The 26,472-nt window shown below is 43.2% G+C and overlaps 1 protein-coding gene across 5 annotated transcripts; it reads right to left on the bottom strand.

Moving 5' to 3' along the window:
* Positions 1-1,742: 1,742 nt before the first annotated feature.
* Positions 1,743-25,997, bottom strand: GABPB2 (GA binding protein transcription factor subunit beta 2). Of its 5 annotated transcripts, none has more exons than XM_088799601.1 (10): positions 25,512-25,997; positions 24,069-24,158; positions 21,478-21,617; positions 19,371-19,538; positions 18,628-18,822; positions 16,529-16,667; positions 12,166-12,282; positions 10,145-10,330; positions 6,822-6,955; positions 1,743-6,667 (listed from the first exon to the last, which is right to left on the bottom strand). In XM_088799601.1, exons 3-10 carry the CDS (start codon positions 21,583-21,585, stop codon positions 6,368-6,370), a joined length of 1,347 nt encoding a protein of 448 aa, XP_088655727.1. In that variant the 5' UTR covers positions 21,586-21,617; positions 24,069-24,158; positions 25,512-25,997; the 3' UTR covers positions 1,743-6,367. The 5 variants fall into 5 exon arrangements, with proteins under 5 accessions (XP_088655727.1, XP_088655726.1, XP_019595503.1 ...); XM_088799600.1 differs by having other exon boundaries at positions 24,069-24,154; XM_019739944.3 differs by lacking the exon at positions 24,069-24,158.
* Between the last annotated feature and the right edge of the window lie 475 nt (positions 25,998-26,472).

The following is a 26,472-nucleotide window of genomic DNA, read 5'->3' as shown; positions in this document are numbered from 1 at the left end:
AGACTCTTAGTTCTTTGCATCTTAAGACTCAAGTCCCTGCTCTCTTCCTTTCAGCAGAGCAGACATGTATACATTGAAGAGGGACCCACCAGACCAGACCCACCTTATAATTAATATGTATACAGTACTTGTCGATTACATGTATTTACCAAAAAGCAATTGCCTAATGCAGCCGAGTACATGGTAGGTATTCAATTTCCTAAATATTGACTTTGAGAGCTTGCAGTGGAGATTCTAGTTGTTGAACACAGGATGTTTATGTCCTTGACTTTGGTATTACCCTCCTTTATTTAAGAAGTCATCCTTATTGCCAACGGAGCAGCTTTTGGGAACCCTATACGCACACTAGGTGGGGAGTCCATCTAGCCAGCCAGATGGGTGTGTTCAACCCTGGCTACCAGTGGGGTTTGTGCCACAGACAGACTGCTACTCAAACGTAATGAACGTGAACTGAATGGCAGAGGTAGCAACAGGCACCTTATTACGAATAGTCAAGGGGCCAGCAGAGCCAATCCACCGTTTCCAAGCCTCCCTGGGCCTGAATTTTCCCTCCTGTTCTCCGCGTTGACTTTACTCCCACACAAGGCACAGAATTATTTTCTTCAGCTGCTATTTTCTCTCTCGGTTGTTTGCTTTCAGGGGAGCGAGTGTGGGCTGAGAGAAGGGAGGAAGACATAAATTTAAGAAGCTCTCTCCATTCTCACTTCATTTCTTACCTCAACTTGCTCTGCTTGCTAAGAATACCAACTGAGGAGGGGCTAGAGAAGGAAAAGGCCACGTGAGAAGAGACCCGGGAAGGGCAGGACGTCGCCCCAATGGCCTTGGCCACTCTGCCCTCGCTCGTTTAGCTGTTGGACAGGGAAAGCTTGCTAGCCGTGCAGCACCTAAGGTTGTGAAGAGCTCACAATTTCCTATCGCCTAGTGATGTCATAATCGTCGTCAGACTGTCACAGTGCAACGCATTCCTACATGCTTGTGGTGACGCCGCTGTAAACGGACCTACTGTGCTGCCACGTGTATCAAAGTACACAATTACGTATACAATCATGTACAGTACATACTACGTGAAAACGACAATAAACGACTGTCACTGGTTGACGTATTTACTATACGAGACTCATGTGATCGTTCGAGTGCACGCTTTCCACTTAACAAGTCCGCTGTAGACGGTGCCGTGTTACGCCGGCGGCAGCCTCAGGACCTCGTGCTCACTGCGTCTCTCGATCGCATCATTTTCTCGTGCCTGATTTCATGCCCCGTCGCTTTATAAATGGAGTGTAGCCTAAGTGTACAGAGCGTGTCGTCTACAGATTCACACTACGTCCCAGGCCTTCACGGTCACTCCCCGCTCACTCACTGACCCACCCAGAGGAACATCCAGTCCTGCCCGCTCCATTCACCGTAAGGGGGACCAGTAAGGCACCCCAGTACCGGTGCACCAGCTTTTATCCAGCTTTGCACAGTACCTTTCCTGTGTTCGCGAGGCCTAGATCCACAAATACCACTGCCTGCAGTACTCAGTACGGCGACGTGCGCACAGGCCCGTAGCCCAGGTGTGCAGGAGGCGGCACCGTCTAGGTGTGTGCGCGTGCATGCTGTGATGGTCACACGGCCACGAGGGGCCTGAGGACGCATTCCTCAGAACGCATGCCCACGAGGCCGCCCATGAGGTTTATCTGTGATCAGGGAGTAGATACAATTCCTGCCCAGGAGATGGAAAAAAATGTCAATGACACCCTAAAATGATAAGACTTTGATATTTTATTAAGAAACATCTTTATTTTAAATGATAGTACAAAAATTGCATATATAATATAGATCTGTAGAGGTGTATATACACAAATGCACGCACGCACACACACACACACAAATTTGCTCATCAGAATCAAACCCTATTTTATTAAAATAAAAGAGAAGTGTATTTAAGGTTTCCTAAAACATACTGTACATAAAGCTGTCGGACAACCTGAACAACAGGACATTGGGAGAAGCATCCAGGCACCCCACCCCCACAGGAATGGCCTTGGCGGAAGGACAGTCTCCAGGCGGAGCCAGAGAAGAGAGGCTATCACTGCTGTGGGCAGAGCAAGAGGCCTGAAACCCGCAACTAGGAGGCACAGGAGACAGGGTGTGACTGACATTAATTCTCAGAAACAAACCCCTTCAGGATAAACAAAAGACGTAGCAGGGATAGACGGGAGAGACCCAAGCAAGACAAGGCCCATCGATTAGAAATGACCTACTAATTAAGTCCTAGTTCCCGGTAAAGACTCAATGAGATAAGAACAACGGGGTCACAGAAGCAGAAGTAGTTAGAGGGGAAAGCGGAGGAGAGAGAGAGAGAGATAGGGAATCACCATTTCCTGCCAGTAACAAGCCAAATTGCTACTGTAGAGTCTCAGAATGTCATCCCAGCCCCTAATCCTGGAGAGGCTTGGAGCGCAGCACCAGAGGCTCAAAGCTACTGAATTCGAATTTATATCCTTCTTGCTCAATATCTTGGCGTAGGCAACAGAGTACTAACTCAGAAGGGGAAAACATCACAGAAAACGGCACCAGATAAGAGCCTAGAGCTGCATATAGGTGGTCTTACATGTATTCCATTCTTAAGCTCCTTTTCTGGCCATACAGAGATGTCTGCACAAAGAGGAGGGAACAGGAGGCCATTCTCCAACAAACTGGAACAGAAACTGATTCCCACTCAATATTAAACTTCTGGGAAGAGTTCACTACATGCCTCAAATCTTCTGGTGCTAAGAGACTGTACAAGTAACAGTCAAAAAAGCTGCCATAGGCGTGGAGAGGCTGGCCCTGCGGAAGGGCCGCCCCATGTCTACCCGACACTGCCCGCGTCTTTCAGCGTCCATGGTGTCATCACACCATATGCTACGCAAACCTCTGTGCAGCCAGGGACCCTGGTCCTCACTCCTCCACTTTCTCATTACTGCCTGTCAGAGCACACCTCTCAGCGAAGGGCCAAAGCCACCTTTAGTGAATCCAGAGAAAACTTTAGTGAATCCAGAGAAAACTTTAGTGAATCCAGAGAACCCTCTCTCATGCGTTTAATGAAATAAAAATATTTCCAGCTTATACCAGATACTTTGGAGGTGAACCTCGAATAAACAAAGAGAAAAGTGGGAAAACCCATATGTATTTACAAACATACACACTAATATACACTCAGCAAACGGTTATTAAAAATGCCCTGGTCACACGATCCCTAACTTCAACTGTACAGCCCTCTGGTGAATTCACTTCTTTTACATGAGCACAGAGAAAGAAAGTAATTTTGTATGCCATGTATTTCTAACATTACTGAGCAGACACACATGTGAATAAAGCAAGGCTAAGGCTGAAGGGGGAAACGCAAAGCCAAAAAGAACTGATCGCAGATCTGACAGAGAACAAGAACATTTTTTAAGGCACTGAGTTCAAAATACAGACAGCTTAAAGCCAAGTTCTCCCATATTTCAGTTAAGAGACCCCAACTCGGGCATTATAATGGGGAGATCCCACAGAGGTAGTGATAGGAAGAGACTGTACACGGACTCTTACAAGTAATTTCCCTGAAGCCAGGAACAAGAACAGAAATATTAAGATTTCTTTCTTTCTCTTTTTGGGGGGAAGGCTTAAGACCAAAATGTAAAGGCAGAGTCTAGAAGTCCTATATTAATACTGATATTATTAAAGCAGCTTTATTGTAAAGTGGGCAAGTCATCCCAGGCCCCGGGTTTCCCCTGGATCACTTGTCTGTTCCTTGGTTCTCTGTAATCCAACCTTGCCGATAAGCCAGTTGGAAGCCTCCAACCCAGAAGATGTAGCAACATTTTCCCAACGTCCATGGCTGATTCAGAAAGAAATGCAAAATCGGAAAATGGTATTGCCATTCATGCATTCAATATTTAACTGCTAACTACTTCAAGGGATCCTGACTTACTATTCCCTCCATGGCTACACAACTGGGGACCAAATCCCATTTCCCTCCTCTAAGATGCCAAAAGGTCTGTTTCAAGTGAATAAAAACAAGTACCTTTTTGCTACCCACCCCTTTCTAGACATTTCCCTTCTCTCTCTCTCCCTACCCCAACCTCTCCTTTAATTCCCAGTCTCAGAGATCCGTCATCAAAAATGACTCGGGTTGGATTAGAGGTTTTTCTGAGTGGGAATGATAGCCTCCTACAGAAAGAAAGAACTGATAAACAGCTCCCCCAGACAGTAGGGACTCTATATGTTCAAAAGGGAGAGTTGGATGGAAAGGCCCAGTCAGAATCTACCCTAGACAGTGAGGTGGTTGGGCCTGGATATCTTCTTGTGCAGTGTTTACCTCCACCCTCGTAACAGAAAAGGATTTCAAGTCAACCTATATGCCAAGAACGTAAACAAAGCACATCTGAAATGACACTTGGTCCATCTGCAGTGACGCTAAGGCACAGCATAGCAGCTTATTGTCAGCACCGGGATCCCAAAAAGACTCAAAACAAAAAGCATCACAAACAGAAACGGGCCGATTGGACAGCAGATACTCTCCAAGGTCCCGCTCACCCTCACCGAAGCTCTTCCACTGCATTTCTCCGTCATCCCCACAGCCCAGAACAATCTCTGGTCAGCGGGGAAGCGCTGGGTGTGAGTCCACGGAGAAAACCTGGCTGCGGAGGCCTGCACTCAAGGTTAGTTTCCAAACGGATGTTTGCCTACAAGCCTCCAACAGCCCATTGTTTGTTAAATGTGGTTTGGGGAGTTAGAGTCTCGATCTATTTTGAGCCCCAAATGATTTTTCACGTCTGGAAAACTGTGGCAAATTACTTCACTAATCAAGGTAAACAGAACCATGTTAACTCTCAAGTTTTATCCCGAATTAAAAATGTATATTTTCCCCATGATCGCTAATTAAGAAAACTGTATTCTGAACAGTCATTCAAATGTTTACTTGGCACATCTCCTCTGGTTTCTTCTCACGACAAAGCAAGCAAGCGCATCAAGAAAGAGGGAGGGCCCAATTCAAAGGCAGTAACCTCTGTAACGTAACCTCCCTACAAGCCCTCTCCATCCCTAGTTCCCTTTTGAAAAACACGGCAAGTTGGCACACAAAGAAAACTCAGCAATGAAACACTTTCCCAAAGGTCTAGGCAAAGGAGCAAGCATAGTGGGGAGAAGGGAGGAAGGCACACGAAGTATCTGGCCAGAATCTTTGGTTCCTTACTTTATGGCGCTGGTAGTTCTTACTGCCTTTGCCAGCCTACACCTGGCACCTGGTAAGGAAGGCAAGGAAGCCGTCTGTGCACAAGCCCCTTCTCCCCCTCCTCTCCCCCCCTCTGCCCAAGGAAAGAGCAATTTCCCACCCCCGAATCAAATGGCATCGAAACTACACAACGCCCTTGGCACGCGTCTCTCCTGCCCCCTTCTTTTATTGCATGTAAGAGGATACCACATAAGCTCCACAGAAAGGCACACTTAGAAATCTCAACAGAGTTTATGAAATTAAAGAGCTGATATTAAAGCTTGATATTACATAAAGAAACGTTTGGAAGCCAGTTGTTCTACCAACAGACTCCCCTCCTGATAGCGACTATAAAATCCAGCCGGAGCAAAGCTTGTATCTTGACACCAGCTTGTTTCACAACCCGACAAGCCTTTTTGGCCACTTCCCAGCATTGTGAAACAGCCGGAGGACTTGGGATTTATATACACTTCTCCCACATAAACAAGTTTTCTCTCCTTTCCAGTTTTTAAAATTTATACTTCGGTTTCTTAAACTGGCATCTGAGCTATGGACACGATGGATGCAAATTTAGTCAGGCAACCACAAATTTCTTTCCAGTGAGATTAACTCAGGATAGCGGGGGAGCGCCTGCTCCCTTAGAAGTGGATCATATTCCTTTTTCTCCCCCCGAATTTGCTCCTAACCCCCCTCTCAATTAGTTTCTTCTCTAACAGACACACGTCCCAGATCTAAGGCAAATCTTCAGGTCACTTGACGGTACAGTTGTTAAAAGCTCTGGGTGGGTCCGTATTAGGAATGTTATCTTAAAAATCATTGATAGAAAATAGAATCTTTTGATAGAAAGTCAGTTATTTAAAAAACAATCGACCTACAACATGCAGCATTCTTTGCCCTCTATGCTTAAAGCAATGACGTACGCTGAGAAAGCTGGTCCCTTCTCTTTGGGCCGCTCCGCAGACGTGCTCCCTAGATCTGGCTTTGATTGTTCCTGTTGCACAGAGAGCCCTCCTGGGCCCAAGCATTGTACCCTGCCATAGTTTTCTCCTTAAGGACATTCTTAACTTTTACACAGTGTTGGTCCTCTAGTGGATTTTCTTTTAAAAAGAGGGAAACGATGGACTCAGTACGGACTGTGGCCCTTGTACGTTAAGATGAAACAGTTTCCATGGAAACCCCAGTATGAGGCCCGGGGGTGCCCCCTGCCCCAGTCACTGCCGTCTCTCTCTCTTCCAGGTCCCCCTCTGTGACAACTACAGCGTCCACCTCGGCCACCTCTTCCACCACGGCGAAGTCCACGCCATTGGGCTGCTGCCGGGCCATGGCCTCCAGCTTGAGGCGGTACTGCTCCGCCTCCCGCTCCTTCTTCAGCAGCTGGTGCCGGTACTCCTGGGCTCGCCGATTGGCCTCCTGGAGCTGCTGCTGGAGGAGCTCTCTTTCCGTGCCTTCCTGTAAAAGTACACCGTGTCATGTCACCGCCTGGTAAGCCTTCCTGACCCCAGATTACGCAGAGTGGACAGAAAGACAAAGAAGGGCTCGGGCCGTACAAGGTACGGCTTAGACTCTTGCCCTTCTCTTCCCTGCACACCGCTGAGAACACTACCTTGCTTTCCTCCACACTGTCTGGCATCTCTTCTAGCCTGGGTTTCTTAGTCAGCGGCAACTTCTCTGCGGCTGCTTCCTCTTCTTCTTCAATTACAGTCTCCTCTGCAACCTGACCAGCAGGCACAGTTAGAACTACAAGCCAAAGAACACCAATTGGAGGGGATGAGTACATTGTAAAACAGAGAGGTTTTGCTTGTTTCAAATTAGAAAATAAACTGGTATATATTTCCTGATACGTTTCACATCCCTTTGGATTTTAGAATCAACAGGGCAAGCATGGCCCTGCAGAGAGCAACAGAAAAGATTCGAGAGGAACTAAGGCGGCCTCTGAAAGGGAGGGTGAGGACTGTCAGGTTTGGAAGCCACGCAGTGAAGACCCAGGTCTGAGGCTCTTCTATAAACATGTCTGACTCCAGGTCAGAAGCTGTGACCAATTAGCTCACACTTCTGCAGGAACAATCTGTCTAAAGACAAATTACATAAGACAAATTATTCTTTTATATGAGATTTTTGAGAACCACCCCCCATGAAAGCAGTTTGCCATTAACTGTATCTAATTTAATTATGTCTTCTCATAGCTGTGAAAAACGTCACCACACATAAGCATACAACACGCCTGGGGCACAACACACTTACTGGAATGTATTTAAAAATTGAAAAAATAGTGATAACATCAAATGCTGGCAAGGATGTGGAGAACCTGAATTATTCACAAATTGCTGGTGGGAATGGAAAATGGTCACTCTAGAAAACAGGATGGACGTTTCTTACAAAACTAAACATGCACTTATCATACGACCCAGCAATTGTACTTTTGGGCATTTATTCCAGAGAATTGAAAATCGATGTTCCCACAAAACCTGTTATGACTGGTCATAACAGCTTTATCCATTGATAGCCCAAAACTGGAAACAACTTAAATGTCTCTCAGTGGGTGAATGGTTAAGCAAACTGTTCCATCCACACCCTGGACTACTACTCAGCAGTAAAGAGGAATCAACTATTGAGACAAACAACAACTTGGAGGGATCTTAAGGGAATTATGCGGAGAGAAGAAAGCCGATCTGAAAATACTGTATGATTCGAGTTATGTAACATTATTATTAAAATGACAAAGTATATATAGAGAGAACAGATGAGTTAGAGGTTGCCAGAGTTAGGAATGGGGTGGGAGGGGAGGTGGCTGTGGATATAAGGGCAGCATGACGGATCCCTGTGATGGGGCTGTGTGGTACTCAGCTGTGGTGGTCATGCAAAACGTCACGTGTTAAACTGCACAGAACTAAGCACATACACAAACACACAAATGAATGCATATGAAACTGGAAAAATCTCCATAAGGTTGGTGGGGTGTATCACTGTTCATTTCCTGCCTGTGACACTGCACTCTAATTATGCAAAATGTTACCACTGGGGGAAACTAGGTGATGGGCATATGGGATCTCTCTGTATTGTTTCTTCCAACTGTATATGAATCTATAATTATCTAAAAATAAAATGTTAAAAATTATATTTAGGTTTTAAAATGAATTATGATTTGTTTAAAACAGAAGATGTACCTAGGTATTTGGGATGGTTGATTTAAAAATTAGCTTGTGGGGGCGACCGATTAGCTCAGTTGGTTAGAGCGCAGTGCTCGTAACACCAGCGTTGCCAGTTTGATCCCCACATGGGCCAGTGTGAGCTGCGCCCTCCACAACCAGATTGGAACAACTACATGACTTGGAGCTGATGGGTCCTGGAAGAACAAACTTATAATAAATAAGTTAAAAATATTAGCTTGTATTCCTTGAGTCATCAATTGATGGCAGTGGAAAGCAGCTTACATATATAAGTGAAAATGGAAGTTTAGTCTGGGATTGTAAATTTCCTGCAGATAAGTCACAAAATCTCAGCTTTCCTTCTTTGGGTCTGGTGAAATACATTTTTAAAAAGTAGTGTAGTTCATCCAAGTAAAACCTCAAATTTTATTTTTTTCCATCAAGACAACTCTGTTCTCATTTACTTAACTCCATTACAAGCAGAGTCTCTCACCTACCCAATGAGCCCCACGAAACTTTAAATGAAAATCATGTTCACAAAACCATCAGTGGTGTATTTCCAAATAAACCCAGTAAGAATTTATGATATCAAAGCTTGCATTATAAATGTTTAATTCCTACTCTTTCTTCCCACACTGCCAAGATCCATCAATTCAAACAATTTGAAAATTATAAACTCCCCATAATTATTTAGGCCAAGCCAAAATTTTGGTAATGCAAAGGCAATTATACCAACCCTCCTCTTTTCAACCTCCAACATTTTTAAGGAATGAAGTTGTAATGGATAGTTTTTCTTTAAAAAAAATTTACTTACGTATTTTTTGAATAAGTAATACATTCCCATGGTTCAGAAATTAAAAGCTACACAAGCTTATACAGTGAAAAGCCTTGCATTCATCCCCAGCTACCCAGGTGCCCTCCCAGGAAGCAACCAATGCTAATAACGTTATTCTTGAACATTCTTCCAGAGATAGTCTATGAATACATTAGCAAATACACACATATTCCCCCCCTTTAAAAAGTACAAATGTAGCATTCTCTACACACTGGCCTGTACCTTGCTCTCGTCACTGAACAATACATTCTGGAGATCAGACCATACTGGTATATAAGGAACTTGCTCATTGTTTTTAACAGCTGCAAAGTATTTCGTTGTATGGGTGCACCATAATTGATTTACCCAGTTCCCTTCTGACATCTACTTAGGTTCCTTTAATCTTTGATGATGACAAATAAGGCTGGACGGAATAACTTAGTATACGTGTCATTCCTGCGTGTGTGAATATGAATTCTCAGAAAAAGAACTTTTTAGCCAAAAGGTCTGTGCATCTTTAATGGTGACAGATATTGCCAACCTGCTCCTTAGAGGATGCATCAATTAACACTCTCCATGGCGATTTGTCAGAGCACCTGCTTCTCCACACCTTGACAACCAGTGTTATAGTGGTACCTCAGTGCAGTGTTTATGTGCATTTCTCTTGCAATGAATGAAGCAGGCCGAACATATTTTCCTATTTTTAAGAACCATCCGGATTTTACTTTATGTGAACTACTGGTTCATATTATTTGCTCTTTCTACCAGATTATTGGTTTTTACTCACAAATTTTATATATGTTAGGGAAATTAGCCTTTGCCAACCTGGTTTCTGTTTTTCTCTCCGAGCTTCTTTGCCCCATCTGGCTCCTGGCATTCTCCCATTTCCTGAATGCCTCATTTTTAGAGGAGAGCGAAGTGTCTAAACTATCTTTTAATAAACAGTTGTCCCATGGGATGACTCACCTTGCTGTCCATCTTGCATGGTTACAATAAAGGGCTGGCCAATGCCTCCAGTAGGTATAGCAGTTTGGATGTTACCCAGAGGGACGCCATCAGTCACTATGGTGATGACCCTCTGGCCTCCACTCCCCACCACTTGTTGAATTGACGAGTCAACTGAATTTCCCTCTATGACTTCTTCTGAATTAGCTAGAGGTGACAAAAGTAAATGCAAAATTTCAGCTTTAAAAAAAATTGGAATGGAGCAATTTCAGCCTCCTGGAAATTGATAATATCAGGATAGGAAAACTTGGAAAAAAAAAGTTAGATTCAACAGTGCACACATGCAAGCTCTCGTGAACAAGTCTACGTCAGAGGAGAAAAGAAAAGAAGGAATGACTTAAAACAGTACTTTCTAATATGTCTTGAGATATTAATACCTTTCGCTTAAGATGAGTTCTAGGTACAAATACGTTTCCAAAATCCTGGTTAAAATGTGCTTATACTTTTTCGTTTGTTTTGTAGGAAGGATCAGAGACCCCAACAGTCACCCTCCAAGTGACTCCCCAAGAGCGGATAAGATAGGCTGAGTTTCCCCAACATATTTGATCTTAAAACTCTTTTTTCAGGAAGCATCTTGAAAGTGTAAATAAATCTATGGAGCTTACAAAAAGAATTATAAATTAGATTTATTTCTATAAGGAAATAGAGGCATTTAATGCTGAATCAGCAAAATAATATGTCAAGTAGTCAAAGCACTGAGGAAGTCTGACAGACAAAAATAGTCGGTGGCTTTTCCCATCTGACAGATCAACAATATTCGTAGCAACTAACACTGACTGCTTATTAAGCGCCAGCTTTCTTTCTAAGAGATTTACATGCATTATGTTGAATCAAGATTTTCAGTTCGGTTAGTCAATATCCCCAATAACTATTAGGGGAAGCAGTTCCTCTCTCTAACGGGGAATTCCTCTATCTAAAGAGTCACAAGTAGGATTTCACAATAAGCGGGGTGTAGACTGTCCATATGAGCCACATTCACGTAGTTCAACGGAAATAGAGCATTCATACCTCTTAGAAACAGAGAAGGGTTAAATGTTATAGCTGAAAGGACCGTGCTAGATAATCGAACCCCACCAATCATGCCAGAAATGTGGAAACTGAGATCTGAAGAAGCGATTTATCCAATATCAAAGAGCAAATGGAAAGAATAACAAGCACAAGCTTAATATACTGCTTTTCCCTCTAACATGCTGCTCACTTGTACACATCTGAGTAGAGGTTTTTGTGATGGCTGCCAGTCGGGAAAACACAACTGGAGAAATGTTCTCACTCCCCAAATGTCGATGGCAGAAAGAAATCAGAACAACCTGCTTTCATTTATGATGGAGCAGACTGCCAGAAGGTTCCAGAAAGATTCCTAGATGGCTATGTAGCCCTACCTCCGATTAGGTATCCCTACATAAATGAAGTCCTAAGCCTTTTCCCAGTAGACCACTATCTCTGGCTAAGTGACTTAAAACCTTTTTGTTTTAAGTATCAGAAGGGCACTCACTATACAGCGGCTATCTGCTCAATTTCATTGGAAATTCCAAAATAACATCTCCCGTGAAAATAAAACAAGCTAATCTGAAGTACACAAGATATGACAGTGAGAGAGGGAACCGTCCCATGTATTTTGATGCTTTAACACACGATATCTAAGTTGCTATTTTGAATCATTCTATGATAGCATCAGTCAAAACATAACATAGAGTATTTCCAAAAACATCTGCTAATTAATAGAAGACTAAATATTTCAATCTGAAGCAACTGAAATCAGGTCAAACGTGAAACTGCAAAAATACAAAGGAATAACTAACTTAGTCATTCTCTGATTATATCATCCAGTGATTCTTCTTTCTGATGCTCAGTGACTCTACATGGCTTTTTCCTAGCCGTCTCCAATGAACCACAATTCCTTAATGTCATGCAAATCCAATCTGCTGGAGATTGAAAAACAAAAGGAGAAATGGCAAATTGCTCAGCAGCTGTCCCTTACCTACCTGTGGCTCTGTGTGAGTTGGAGAGGGGGGCTGATGCCTCAGCAAGAGCTGCAAGGGTGGCCAGCACTGAGGTGGTAGAATGTGAGAAGTGCACTGCTGAGGAGGCATGGGGGTCACCTATTTCGGTAAAAAAGGCAAGTGAGGTCCAGAGGAGAGAATAAATTGAGATGAACTAAAAATGGCTCATTAAATCAAAACCTTGGCTTTTCACTGTAATTTCCTCGATCGAGCTTGCTCTCTAATACAAACTGACATAAACCAGTTATCATGGCATTCAAACGCTTTTGAGATTTAAAAAGGTTTCCATTTAAAGTGGATTTGAGTGATCCTGCTTGGTGTAGGGCCACTGCCTTCCCAGCTGCTCCATCTCGGCCCGGGCTGTGCAGAGCTCTGCGGGCAGCAGGCAGACAGCAAACAAGGCAGGCCTCCCCGCTGAGCGGTGGGGACAGAATAGGTCCTTCTTGGGCTCTCCTCCACCTACTACCTCTATTCATCAGCTGCTAGGGGAGAATAGGACTGACCTCTAGTGTGAGGACAGTTGAAAACCAAAAGGTTCACAGAGTGAATGTCAAAGGCTAAGTACAATTGATTAATGCTAAAAAACAACAACAATAATCATCTACTTTACTTATGTCATGATGTGCTTTTTGAAAAAACTTTGTCCATTATCTTTTTCTCTTGCATCTGCTAGTCTTAACAGCTAAGTCCCAAGAGGCAAATGCATTAGATCTGGCAACAGGCATCATGCCTCACTTTATGAACCAAAAGTATTACTCAACAGTTGTGCATAAATCTAACTTTCATGAAATGAATTGCATTTCCCTATTTCAGAGACACTTATTGTGCCAGTTGTGGATTTACTGCCTCTCCATTCCAAATCCACCCTTCTTTGCCCTGCCTTGTGATACTGAAGCTGGACTCTATAAACACTTCTTGTCAGCTGGCAGGAGATTAAGTTTTGTCATATGGGAGTGGTGGCTGCTCCCTATATTGGCCATTCCTGTGCTCTTTAGGGTTCTCCGTAGTAGTTAATCCACTCTTACTAATGATTCTGTATAAATTAGATATGTAAGATTAGAAATTATATATCTACATATGAAATAAAATTATAGAAATCACCATGTAGTTTTGTCTCGACTGGACTCTACATGATACACGTATCTTCTTTTTAAATGTACTCTTAATTTTTAAGTTTTACCCCTACCTACACTTGAAGATTCTTACCAGCCTTTCTTCTGTGAAAATGTCAGTGACCTGTCAAACACTTAAGGAAACTCCTATTTAATACACCTTATAATAAATATTCCCACAGAGCAAAGAATCCTTTTCTGACATGCTTCACCTAGGTAACCTACGTATAAATTTAAATTTCAGAAGGTTTTCCTTTAGGAGGTAGATTACTTGTGTACCAGTCCTCCTCATAGCAGCAAACGACTTGAATGAAAGCTTTTGGACGAGGCCTGTGGGAGTGGGGATGAAGGTGGAGATAGTGACGCTACCCTATTTTATTTGAATTCTCTCATAACATACTCAGGGAACCAGATGGTCTGAGTGGAACACATGCTTGACCTCCAGAAAGAAGCCCATGTCTATCTAATGACTTCATGCAGAGCATGAACCAGCCCATTCCCTAATTTTCCTGCCTAGTTCATGCTTTTCTCATTACTCGGTCCATCATACCAACTGCTGACATAGGAACTCACGAATGAAAAAACTATATCCTCATGGAGGTTGGACTATATGTGACAGTAAGTCACGAGCAATAAAAAAACAACGCTGTTATGATTTCACCACAGTGTACACACCACACACATAGCTGTTATTAATATAAAGTTCAGGTAGGCTGCCAGCTAAAGGAGAAGAGCTGGGCAGAACTGCTTCATGACAAAAGCATTCTATACTTTCTAGCATATGCTGATTCCCACCAAAGGGTGTTCTCCCTTTGATTCAAACATAATGACTCACCCACCTTGCCCCTTAATAGCAAAACGAAGAACATTTGTGAAAAATCAGGTTTAGCATTCTGACATACACCGTTGAAACGGAAAAGAGACGATGTAAATTACCTCTTTAGACTCATCCCAGTGAGTTCTAGGAAAAAAAATTACTTTATATTTTTTCAATAAAATTAGCGTTCAATAACGCTAATTGCTTTCTTCTCCTCAATATAAAACACAACAAATAAAGTAAAATGTACATGGATACTGTTGTTTTTGGAAGGGCGATGGCCTAATCAGTGACGACTCTTTTTACCTATTTAAATGTGGCTTATATAAATAAACTCTCAAACCAAGATTTAGGGGAGTATGCTATGGTAGGCTAGACAATCTTGGTGAGTTAATGAAAACTAGACAAAGAAAAACTAAGTAACTTGTCCAAGGTCATGCAGCTAGTAAATATCAGAGCCCAGGTTAGAACCCAATTGCTTAGACTCCAAGCCTATCCTCTTATGACCCAATATAAAGCTATTTATATTTGACTTTGGAATGCCTCTTATGCTCCTACAGAAACAGGAAATTCATCTTCATAGCTTTGTTTTACCCTGATTAATGTTTAAATTAGCCTGTCTTCCCAAATCACTGCGGTTTGATGGTAGCACTGATGACTCATATTTTTAGTCACAAATGGAAAACTGAAAGCAAACTTTGTAATCTGGATTTCGGTATCAAAAATATCCATCAACATGATAATCCTAGGACACTTTCAGTTAATTCTGACAACTACTACTGGATGATGGGAAACAAGAAGCCCACCCACCACCATTCAGGAAAAGAAAATCCTTTAACCCGGTTGAGTAACAACCTGAATTTGTCCTATAGCTTTTCTCCTTTCTTTCACCTGCACTGATTAAGCTCCAGGTAGGCCAATCCCCTCATGGGGAGAGCCAGGTAGAACTGCTTCCTGGTTAAGATGACATTGGAGCGATCAGCTCTATTACGGGATGGCTTAGCAATTTCAATTTGTAGTTGTCAACATACAGAAGAAAAAAGAGTCGATTTGCCAAAAGCAACATAACAAACATGATATAGTCCTGAGGGAGCCAAGGCTAAGCATCTCTATTCTGAATGTCTTCAACTTCGCTTACCGTTCCAGATCAGGGTCTGGAGAATTTTAGTCGTTAGACCAACTCTCGTGAACACGTAACATTACTGGCTTCTAAACTCTTCTGGATCATAAAAGCACTTGTTCTAATCTGTGTGGTCTGAACCGTAACAAATCCAAAAGGCTGTGAATGTTGTCATTACACGTATACATATATTTAAGCTACATGTTTTGAATCATCCAGCTGAAAGCAAAGCGCAGCGATTTTAAATGTTGGTGGCCTAAAAAAATGAAGGCCACTACTGCCCCCTTGTGGGCACGACACAGTCAACCTTTATTGATAACCTCATTTTCACTGAACACTAGCTGTTATTGAAGCCCTGCTGTAAAATAGACACTGAAATACAAAATCTCAGTCTCACAACAACCTATTAAAGTAGATATTATTATATCTCAATTTTATAGATAAATAAAGAAGGCTAAGAGAAGTAGTTTTCCCACAGTCAAGCATTTAGTCAATTCATAAATTAGTATCTGAACGCAGTTCTGAACACATAATTCTACGTAGACTGTGCATACGCTCTATTTACTACACTGCCCCTCAATAACATCTCATTCCACACCTTCCTTTGATGTTCTATAAACTTAACGAGGAATACAGTGGCTTATTTTTCAAAAGAAACAGAAAAAGGAACCAAGAGTCAGCTGGAAAACTTAAACGAGGACGCACGTTCTTTTGTTGTACAACAAATATTTGTAAAGAGGTGTTGAAAACAACTTGAGTTTTCCCCTTTTTAGATAGACCTTTTTGTTAAAAACATACAGGTTTCCAAATATCAATCCCAAGTGCTTTTCTCTGCTGTCCTGTTGTTATATAGGTTCTCCAGTACAAATCGAGGCTCTTCTTCAAATAATCACAAGTACCTCTTTTACACCAGCATTCCAACTACCACTTAGCTTTCTTCTGCTTTATTTGCTACTGCTTTGGAGTATGAATATTTAACTATTTTCCTTGGCAGTACCACATGGAAGCAGCCCTATATTTCATTTTGGGTTCAGGCACAATCCTTCAACAGGTTAGCCTGCAGAATATTTTACTTTCAGCACTGTAAGCACTCAGGTATAACCTTTCCAGGTAGGCTATTCCCTTCCCTCAGGAAGGATAAGTGCGTTAGCTTTAAAATCTAGTATACGTCTTCTATTTGGGGGATGTTTTAATAAAGGAGTGGGTCTCAGACGGGCTATCTGTTAATCTCATAGGAAAACCCGGGGTTCTGTTCATTTTTGGTCTAAAATAAATGCCACATTATCAGAGTATTACCTGAGGTTGTCTTGGTGTTGGCTGAAGAAACGAGGCTGGCAAGGCTGACGACTTCTCCTGAGGTGAAGATGAACGGGGTAGCCATGGTCACAGGGTTGGCTCTGTCAGGATTAGCATTCACCTGGTTCTGCATTGCTTCCTGCAAAAAAAAAACAAAAAAACAACCAAGGTGGATATTTCAAAGTCAGAACACTAACTAGCTGAAGGGCCACCCCGCCCCCATGCTCTAGTCAAGCAGAACTAGCTCTAGCACATAATGTCCCAGGGAGCTCAGCGTCCTCATTAAGACCACTGTGGGGGGTTTTTTTGCCCCAGACCAGGGCAACAGGGATGTTAGGTTGCTTTCCCAAGCTTATTTCTACTTTAGGGGAATTAAAAAAAAAACACGTGTATTATTGCAAAAACTTCTACACAATTCACTTAACTTCTCTGGATCTTTTTTTAATATATATTTGAAAAATAAAGGAGGGTGACCTAAAAAGTAATTTCCAGCACTAACAGTCTGTGCTCAATTATCTACAAGTCAATGTGTTAGCAGGAGGTCCCTGCAGACAATCTACAGAGAAGCATATTCTCCGGAGTTTTTCCCAACTACTTGTTCCATTCTGCCATTGAAGAATTCCTGAGAGAATATACAACAAGCAAATAAATGAGTGCCACATTTTAAAGGAGAGTTTCATGTCCTGCATTTCTGCTTCTAGGAATGTTTGCGCAATTTCAGTGTAAAGAGACTTATCTTCATTTTTATTTAGTTTTTTACTTTCAGAAGCAGTTTTCTACAGACACGATCACTATTTAAAAAGTCCCAATTATGAAAGGGCTCTAAACTAGGAATTGAAAGTTGAAGAGGATAATCAGTCTAGAGGGAACCATCTGTGAGAAACAACAAACACACCACTGAAAATGCAGCAGAAATGGCTTTCTACTTATCCCCCTGACTAAGGGCTTCAGCTTAAAACAGATTATCCATCTCTGGTTGGTTACTTTAAATTTCTTCTGAAACCTGCCCCTTCTTCTGTCCTCCACTCTCACTCCCTTACCTCACGTGCTCATTGGCTCCTGCTTGGCCTAATGAAAGTCACAACATGGTTCTTGAGCATTAAAATCTTCTCTCTCCAGTCTCCATATCACACTCCAAATAATCACCTTTTTAAAAACATCTAATCACATCAATCCTCTATTGAAAAGCTTCTACTGGGGCCCCGTTACCCACAAGACAGTCCCAACTCCTCTGTGTGCCATGTGACACCCAGCCTAACTCTCAAGCCTTAGCTGCTCCCAAACTCCACTGCCCTGGCCAGGCCTCCAGCCACAGAACTCCTTACTCTTTCCTGCACATTCCATGTCCTCTCACACCGCTGTCTTCGACTTGCTCTTTTTCATGCCTACAATATCATTTTCCCACTTCTCTGCCTAGTTCTTCAAAACTCAGTTCAGATTCCACACCCACTTTAACCCTTGCCTTCAGCATCCTTAATGTGCCCTCTTCTGTGCTCAGTAACAGTTGCTAGGTATCGGTTTAGCACCAGAGTACTATAATGCTTTATTTCTTATCTAAACTTCAGGGCGGGGTCACGCTAATCTTTGTATCCCTGATCCTGGTATTCCCTGATACACAAGTGCTGGCTTCACACTTTGCGTATGGCGGGGTTTAAATCCCTCGTGAAGATTCTCGTGGTCCGGACGCAACGTGTTGAGAAACGACAGGGTGAAATCATCACACCTAACTTTTAATTCTGAGATGGCTTCCTTACACCTCAACAGGCGTTACAGCTACGTATTTACTGTCCTCACATCAGTGGATGCACATTCAGAAAACAAAGGTTAAACCGAAATTTTCATGGACAAAGAAAATGCTCTAAAGCCAAGTAAATCTTGTTTTTGTACTGGCCACCCTGATTATTCAATCCCAAGTGAATAATTCAGGGCGTTGTAGAAGACATATTTTTTTAAGATACTAATGACTGTGAGTCACGCGATTACGGTATATTAGGAGAACTGCTTTGATAAGATGAGGAAAATTAAGCTGTGACTCAGTGCCTACAGAAGACTCTTCCCTGCAATGGAAGCGCACGGTGGGGATGGAACGCGCCGCAGACCTGAAGCACCACCAGGATCTCAGCGTTGCTCTTCTCCAGGGCTATGTCGAAGGCGGACTTATCGAACTTGCTAAGGGCATGGACGTCGGCGCCATACTTGACGAGCAGCTCCACGACGTCTCGATGGCGGTGCTCGGTGGCCCAGTGCAAAGCTGTCATCTTCAACATGTCTTTCGCATTCACGTCGGCGCCATTCTGTCACAGAAAAGTCACTTTTCAAACGGACACTGGATACAGTAAGTAGCACAGGTCCAAGGTGCCATCACCAATACGGAGGATTTCCGCAGATTACACACATTCAAACTTAGATCACGTTTACAAAATAGCACAGGGAAAAACATTTCTCAAATTACCCTGCATGCTGACAGACATAACGCCTCAGTGAGCGGGTCTTCTAGGGACATCACTGGGGAATTATCATAACAGATGTGAGAGGAAGGGGGAAAGAACAGACTTTTGTTGCATTTATTGACCGAGTTGAGTGCCTGAAAAAATAGGTGTAAGTGCAGAGAACACCTCCAGAAAAGGAATGAAGAAAAGCCAATAAAGTGTGTTTAGCTTTCAAAAGTCAAGAAAACAAAATCCTCGTAGCCATGATTACTCTTGAAAGAGATGCAACACTCAATGCTGTAAACTGTCCTAAACTTTATCCTTTCCAACCCAGTTCCCTGCCACCCATTTAAGTAAGAAAGGGAGGTGGATGTCTTCTTCACGATACAGACCCGCCACAAGTCTTACTTTACCCTGACAAGCAGCTCCACGATGTGTGCATGGCCGTCGGCTGCAGCCATGTGCAGGGGGGTCCTGTCCACTTTGGTCCGGGCATCCCTGCTAACGCCCGCTCGAAGGAGCACCTCTGCTGTGGAATAGTGACCGTACTGGGCTGCCAGGTGGAGGGGTGATGTTCCAAGCTGTGGGAAAAGAATACCCACTGAATATCAACTGTGTGCAGACTCCTAAATCAGTACTGGACAGATACAAACGGACAAGAGGTGAAGTCTATGGTTCCTGTCCTTGGAGAGAGAATCTGGCTGGGCAGACAGCACTGAAGAAGTGACTTTATTAAAAATTAAGGGCCGGCCCGGTGGCTCAGGTGGTTGGAGCACAGTGCTCCTAATGCCGAGGTCGTTGGTTCAATTCCCACATGGGCCAGTGAGCTGCACTCTCTACATTTAAGATCGTGAACAATGGCTCCAGGAGAGCTGGGCTGCCGTGGGCTACTGTGTGCTGCCATACAGTGCTGCCACGATGGCGGGCAGCCATCGTGAGTCGCCGGGAGCTGGCGAGAGCTGCCAACTGACTGCCTCAGATGGGCCAGGGAGCTGTGTCCTACACAACTAGACTGAGAAACAATGGCTTGAAGCGGAGTGTGTGGGGACGGGGGGGGGGGGGGGCGGAAAAACGGGGGGAAAAATTAATATATTAATGGACAAACAAATATACCACCAATTAAATAAGTGGTAAGTATAATGGATTTTAAGACAGGTGGATGTGTCAGGTAAGATTCCCTACAAGACATGATTTTAAACAAGACTTAGAAGATGGTGAAAAAATGCGCAGACGAGAGCATCGTGTCATGGGCAACAGGAAGGGACTGATGCAGATTCCCAACAGTTCTCAGGAAAAGGGCAGAGACTACACAGTTGCATGTGGGATGCCAGCTGAATTGGCTGGAACAGGCGTTTGTTGCCACAGCAAAGCAAAGCAAAGCAGAAAGACTGATGAAATGAAGAGGCAACAAAGAGTTAGCAGTGGTGTGTCCATAGCAATAAGGAGGTCTGCATCATTTCAAAGTAAATCTCGTATCAGTTACCAACATCCACTGCGGCCAGAGTGCTATTCCTTTCCTTGTGTTACGCTCTTTATTTTAGGCCTATTTCATTTATTCTGTGCTTTTCATATACTCAGCCTCGCTGCCTAACTGGAGGTAACTCACTTTACTCTTTTCAGATCTATTTCTAGAAATTCTAATCTCATGGGCTTGCTCTCCTCCTTTTTGTCAAGTGCCAAGAACCTGCTTGCCTCTAGTTATGAATTAATCACCCCAGAAGGGAGGTTGAACTGTTCAAGCCAGGCAGTGCTTACAACATCCACGAACATGAAGCAAACTCACAGTCACCGGGACCTGGGTCTTCTCAGATGCTGCTCTCCAAGCCGGCTGTCTAGGCTCATGAAATTACACCTTCCCTGTTCATGTTTTCTAACAGTGGTAAAGGAAACTAAATGGCTAGACTATTCCTTATCAACCAGGGCATTTTAGAGAAAAGGAAACAAGAAGTTTATTAGTTTAGAAATGCACTCTCATTACACTGGTTTTGTTTAATTTCTAGCTAATTACAGAAGCCCATAACCCAAGTACACTCCAGGGAGAATTAAACTTCTAGAAAATACTCTAAAAAGCATTATTGAAAATCACAAGTATATAATACCTTTACAATTACCACCTATATATCCACAGGAGACTTTCAATTTGGAAAAAAAAAAAAAAAAAAAGAAAACCACATATTCAGATGAGACAAAATAAAACTCTTGTGGGGAGAATGAGGGAGGAAGGGAATGAATAAAAATCAATAAAGTCTGTTTAGCCTTTAAGAAAAAGTTTGGTTGGGGGGCAGGGGCAGCGGGGCTCTAGAAGAGGGTAAACGGGGTCTAGTACGAATATGGTGATGGAAAGAGAACTGACTCTGGGTGGTGAACACACAACGTGAGATATAGATAATGTATTACAGAATTGTACACCTGAAACCTTTGTAACTTTACTGACAATTGTCGCCCCAATAAACTTCAAAGAAAAAAAGAAAAGAAAAAGATTGGTGTCAGCACACACTGGGAACAGTCGAGACAGCTTACCCAGTCTGTGGTGAATGGGGCACCATTTGCCATCAATGTTCTCACTTCATCATCTTGGCCTTTTCTTGCTGCTTCTAGCAACCTCTTCCCCAAGTCCACCAAAGACATCTTTATGCATAGGAACAAACGTTTTCAGGAAGCTGTAACTCAAACACAAGGAAAACTGCCTGTAAAACTTTTTAGAAGCCCTCTCGTACTTGAATATGCTTGTCAAGGTGACTGTTTGGTAGGGCACTTCCTTTCTACCTCATCTAACACAAACGATCAGATACCTGGAAGAGTTTCAAACAATAGTTCCCTCACTTTCAATCTCCAGAAAAAGACTTTGGAAATATGTGCAACACATTATCACCTTTCTGGCTCACGGAATCAATAAAAAAGCATTTCATCCCTTTGAAATGACCGTGGTAGAAATATTGTGTCACATGAAATGATGAATAGACAAACCAAAGATACTGACACTCGGGTAGATATAAGGCAGACACTTTTCCAAAAATGAACAGACTCAGGATGCCACTTCAAGGAAAACAATCGACAATATTTATTGTCAATTATCAATTACAGTTCGAGCTTTCAAGCAAAAATTAGAATTTTGGAAAACCTGTACCCACCACCATGAGTTGACAGCTTATTATAAACTTTTCTGACAAAAGGTGTGGTGATGCTAATGAATGTGAAATTTTTATAGTGTATAATAAAATATACCAACATTTGGATAATCTGCATAATTTGGTAAACCAGTAGTTTGCAAACAACCAATGCACGTTATAAAATCATGCAAAGGTAAAACGATTCAAAGTGAAAGACAGATCAATGGGTTTTTAAGATAACACAGTATAAAGATTTCATTAACGTAGCTTCAGATTCCTCATTGCAACGAACTTTTAAGAAATTACCACTTGTTGAGCTTCTGTGTAGCATCAAAAAATACCCACAATGACCTGAAAAACTATAAAAATACTCCTCCCTTTCTCCAAGTACACATTGCAACGAACTGAATGCAGGCGTAGATATGAAAATGTAGCTGTCTTCTACTAAGCCATAAGTTAAAGAGATTTGCAAAAACATAAAACAATGCCATTCTTCTCACTATCTCTTTAACTTGGAAGATATACTTTTCATAAAAATGTTTTATGTTGGGTGGCCAGTTAGCTCAGTTGGTTAGAGCGTGGTGCTCTTAACAAGGTTGCCTATTTGATCCCCGCATGGGCCACTGTGAGCTGCGCCCTCCACAGCTAGATTGAAACAACTACTTGACTTGGAGCTGATGGGTCCTGGAAAAACACACTTAAAAATAAAAAGAAATGTTTTATGTTAACATGTGAAAGATTTATTTTGTTTTAATCAATGAACACTTAAAATTTAATTTCTAAAACAGTAAATATCAGTAGATATAACACAGTGGAGTCCTCAACAATTTTTAAGAATATAAATGAATCCTGAAACCAGAAAATCTGAGAATCACTGTTTAGGCAAATCATTCAGCCACTGTTTTAATTTTCCAATTTGTATCGTAGAGCATTGTGCTCAAACACGGGTCCAAGAGACCAGGAGAGTTTGTTCAAAATGAATCCACCAGAAGCTCTGGTCTGGGCCTCTGAAATGTTCAGGAGCAGAGGATGAACTTCAATAATGTCAACTGTTATAATCTTTTATTTTTTTAAAATTTTATTGGGGAATATTGGCGAACAGTGTGTTTCTCCAGGACCCATCAGTTCCAAGTCGTTGTCCTTCAATCTAGTTGTGGAGGGCGCAGCTCACCGGCCCATGTGGGAATCGAACCAGCAACCCTGTTGTTCAGAACTCGTGCCCTAACCAACTGAGCCATCCGGCCGCCCCAACTGCTATAATCTAAGTGTCAGTTTTTACAACTCAAGGAAATGCTAGAAAAAAATGATAGCAAAAACTTCTTACAGAAAACCGATACTTTGCATTTCTCCATGGTTATCTTCCTTTTAAAATATCAAAACTACCTTTCAATTCAATTATCTTATTACTAATACTTCAAAACAAGAATAAATTTCTAGGTGCTTCAATGGTCAGAAATGACTCCTTCACATTTCCTCAAATTATACTGTATATAAAAGTCTATCAGCAAGTCTTAATACCTCTACAGTAACTGATCACAAAGAGCAAAAATGCCCTCAACTGGGATGTTCAGAAATGTTGGCACAAAGCAAGATTAAACTATCCTCACAATGAAATTCCAGCTTTATCCTCTAACCACAAAAACAAAAACAAAACAGTTGAAGGCTGAGGTATCTGTTTAAGGAGAAATCTGGTTCTCTTCACATTCCTGGGAAGCTGATACTTCTGGAAAACAAGATACTTTAAATATGTTGATTTTATCTCCCGGCAACTGGTGTCTTCAGCACCTGAACTCTTGCAAAATATATTTGAGCAAATTTTTCCACTGTAATCTGCCTTTATACCTTAATTTTATCACATTTCTTTAATCATATTTGTGAATTCATTGTATCGGTACCATTGAATGGCGACTGACCCAAATTTGTCATCCTATTCTTTAGGCCATGAAAAGTCTTATTTCTCACTATACAAAAATATAAACTTTGGGATTAGCATGTAATTACCTGATATAGAAAAGGTCTCCTAGAAATGTGTTCAAGGCTCTTCCCGTCCTCGGTTACTCTTTTCTTTTGAGTTAACCTCAAAGCATCTATCTTGAGTAAAGTCAAATGTTATTTTTTTAAAATAACTGCATTTTGGGGGGACTATGCGCCATCCTGCCAGTATCCTATGTCAGCGCTGGCAGATCCACCAGACGAGAGATATAGCCTAAGAGACAAGAGGATAGTCTAGGCGCTTCTGGGTGCCCTGATTACTAAAAACCAAGGGAAAACATTCTCCCTTATTGGATGTACCTCCACTTTCCCTATCTGTAAAGTGAAGAAACTAAATCCGCTTCCACTTGCCTCCTAGGGCTTTGGAGATGAATAAAACAACAAAGCACCCCTCCCCCTCAAACACACACACACACACACACACACACACACACACACACGACAACTTTCAATACGCGTGTTTTAATAATGGATGAGGTGCTTGCGCTCTTGAAAACAAAGCCCTCTATTATTAGAGAGTAATTACGTTTGCTGGTATAAGACTTTGGGTGGGGCGGTCCTTTAACTGTTATCAAGGCGTGGATGAAAACAGATGCCTAGGAACATCTCCACTAGACTGACTGGGTCCAACGGTATGTTGAAAATATGTTCCCAGGTGGCCAAAAACTGTTGTTAAGTTGTTGAAGGTAAGACACAGAGTGTCCTTTTCCACCGATGTGTGTGTGCTGTGTGTGTGTGAGGCAGAGAAAACCTTCTGGTAAGGAAGGGGGAGAGAGGAACGGGATGAGCTCTGCGTGCTCAAGGAAGTCTGTGAGCCTGCAGAAAGCTAACGGGATGGAGAATTGAAATCGAGAATCCCTGGTGTGAGGACCTTTTTTGTTCTTTTTCTATTGCACACGTCCCCACTGGGCCGCCAGCTGTACAAACAACTGTGCAAGAACTGGAGGAGGGGCCATTACGCTCTTGTTCAGATTACTGAGCTCACTAATACTCTTTAGGCTATGACTGGGGCCAGAGAACTCGAGTCCCCGTTTTCTCCTCTATCACAAATCCTCCAGTTCCTCCCAGCAAAGTTCTGTCCTTCAGGAAGAAGAGGCAATTTGGGGCAGGAAGGAAGCCAAGGTCTCAGCCTGCGGAGCAGTCCCGGACCCGGGCTCCGCGCTGCCCCCTAGCGGTCACCTCTGTGGCCTTGGCTTCCCTTGGTCCAGCTCCCCAGCCCCAGGTCTTACACCCACCCCCTTCTTCACCTCCTCCCAGTCCCCTCCCCTTCCTCCCAGCAGCATCCCCTTCCTCTCGGTCCCCCTCTCCCAGCTGCACCCGCTCTGGCGAAGGGGCGCGCTCTGCCTGCACCAAGTTCGGGGCTGGGCTGGGAAGCGGTGCGACGTCCCACAGCCCGGTCCCGGGCCACCCCCAACGCCCCCCGGAGTCCCCACATCCCTCCTTCCCCCTCACCTCCTCGTCCGGGACGCTGCCGGATGCGCTTCCACCGAGCCCGCCAGTTTGGTCCCGTACCCTTCTCTAGTTAAGTCTCCCTGTCAGTGACGGTTACTTTTTGGCCTTTTCATATATGCATATTTTGGGGGCCTTTAACCCCCCCTCGTGGAGAAATGGAGGCAACAAAATGGCGGACCCGGAAGTGGAGACCCGCGGATATCATGTCTGGCGGAGGAATCTGTGAAGAGAAAATGATTAGAAGACCCACATTGTCATTCGAACAGGAGGGTGACGCATCGCCGAGGCTCGCTGGCTTTCCACAGGAGGCCTTCTGGGGTGAAAAAGCGTGTGTCCGATACATCTTAGAAAGGACTATTTAGCGTGGCGGAGGGTTGTCGGTTACGTGTCTTACGTGTCGTGTAGATCCGGCGGGGGACGGACCGATGGTTTGTTTTGGCGCCAAGAACGAGGCGAACCGCTGAAGAGAAACTGGATGTTGCATCGATCCGGCTCCCGCTTGGTTGCTTCTTGGGGGGGCCCGCCTTAGGGTTGATGGGAAAAGCTTGTTTTTCTGCCTCAACCTCGGCTGAAGCTGTTTGGGACGTTCCTGGCTGTGCGCGAGCCTTGAACTCTGGTGCCTGACGGACGTGTTTCCAGTTCCAACCTGAAAGTAAGGACCCCAGAGCCAAGCTGACGGCGCGAAGTGTCAAATAACAGGAGCTTTTGGGGGCCGGGTGGGAACTGGAAGAGGATGGAGCATGAATTTGCAAATCCATTTAGGTATTTTATTTACCGAACAGTTGAGTCTCATCTCCACGCACCCATGGCCATGACTATAGCACCGCAAGACGTCGGGAAAGAAGCCCTTCAGAAACCAGTAAAAACAGGAAAGGACCCATCACTACTCCATTCTTTATTAGAGGTTGGCTTTTGGCTTGATTTTGGCCTTTCAAAGCCTACGAGGAAGATTTCCGTCTCT

This window comes from Rhinolophus sinicus, chromosome 7 (assembly GCF_057876585.1).
Source record: "Rhinolophus sinicus isolate RSI-liver-muscle chromosome 7, RSI-T2T, whole genome shotgun sequence".
NCBI classification, from domain to species: domain Eukaryota; kingdom Metazoa; phylum Chordata; class Mammalia; order Chiroptera; family Rhinolophidae; genus Rhinolophus; species Rhinolophus sinicus.
The sequence above is the reverse complement of the archived record's forward strand: the minus strand, read 5'-3'. Positions and strand labels throughout refer to the sequence as shown.

Excerpts from the sequence above, each read along its gene's own strand:
- GABPB2 (XM_088799601.1), bottom strand. The coding sequence starts at position 21,585 with ATGTCTTTGGTGGACTTGGGGAAGAGGTTGCTAGAAGCAGCAAGAAAA. Across the intron at positions 18,823-19,370 it reads TCGTGGAGCTGCTTGTCAGG|AATGGCGCCGACGTGAATGC; the intron begins GTAAAGTAAGAC and ends TTTCTGTGACAG. Across the intron at positions 6,956-10,144 it reads CATGCAAGATGGACAGCAAG|TTCTAACTGTGCCTGCTGGT; the intron begins GTGAGTCATCCC and ends TTTGGCTTGTAG.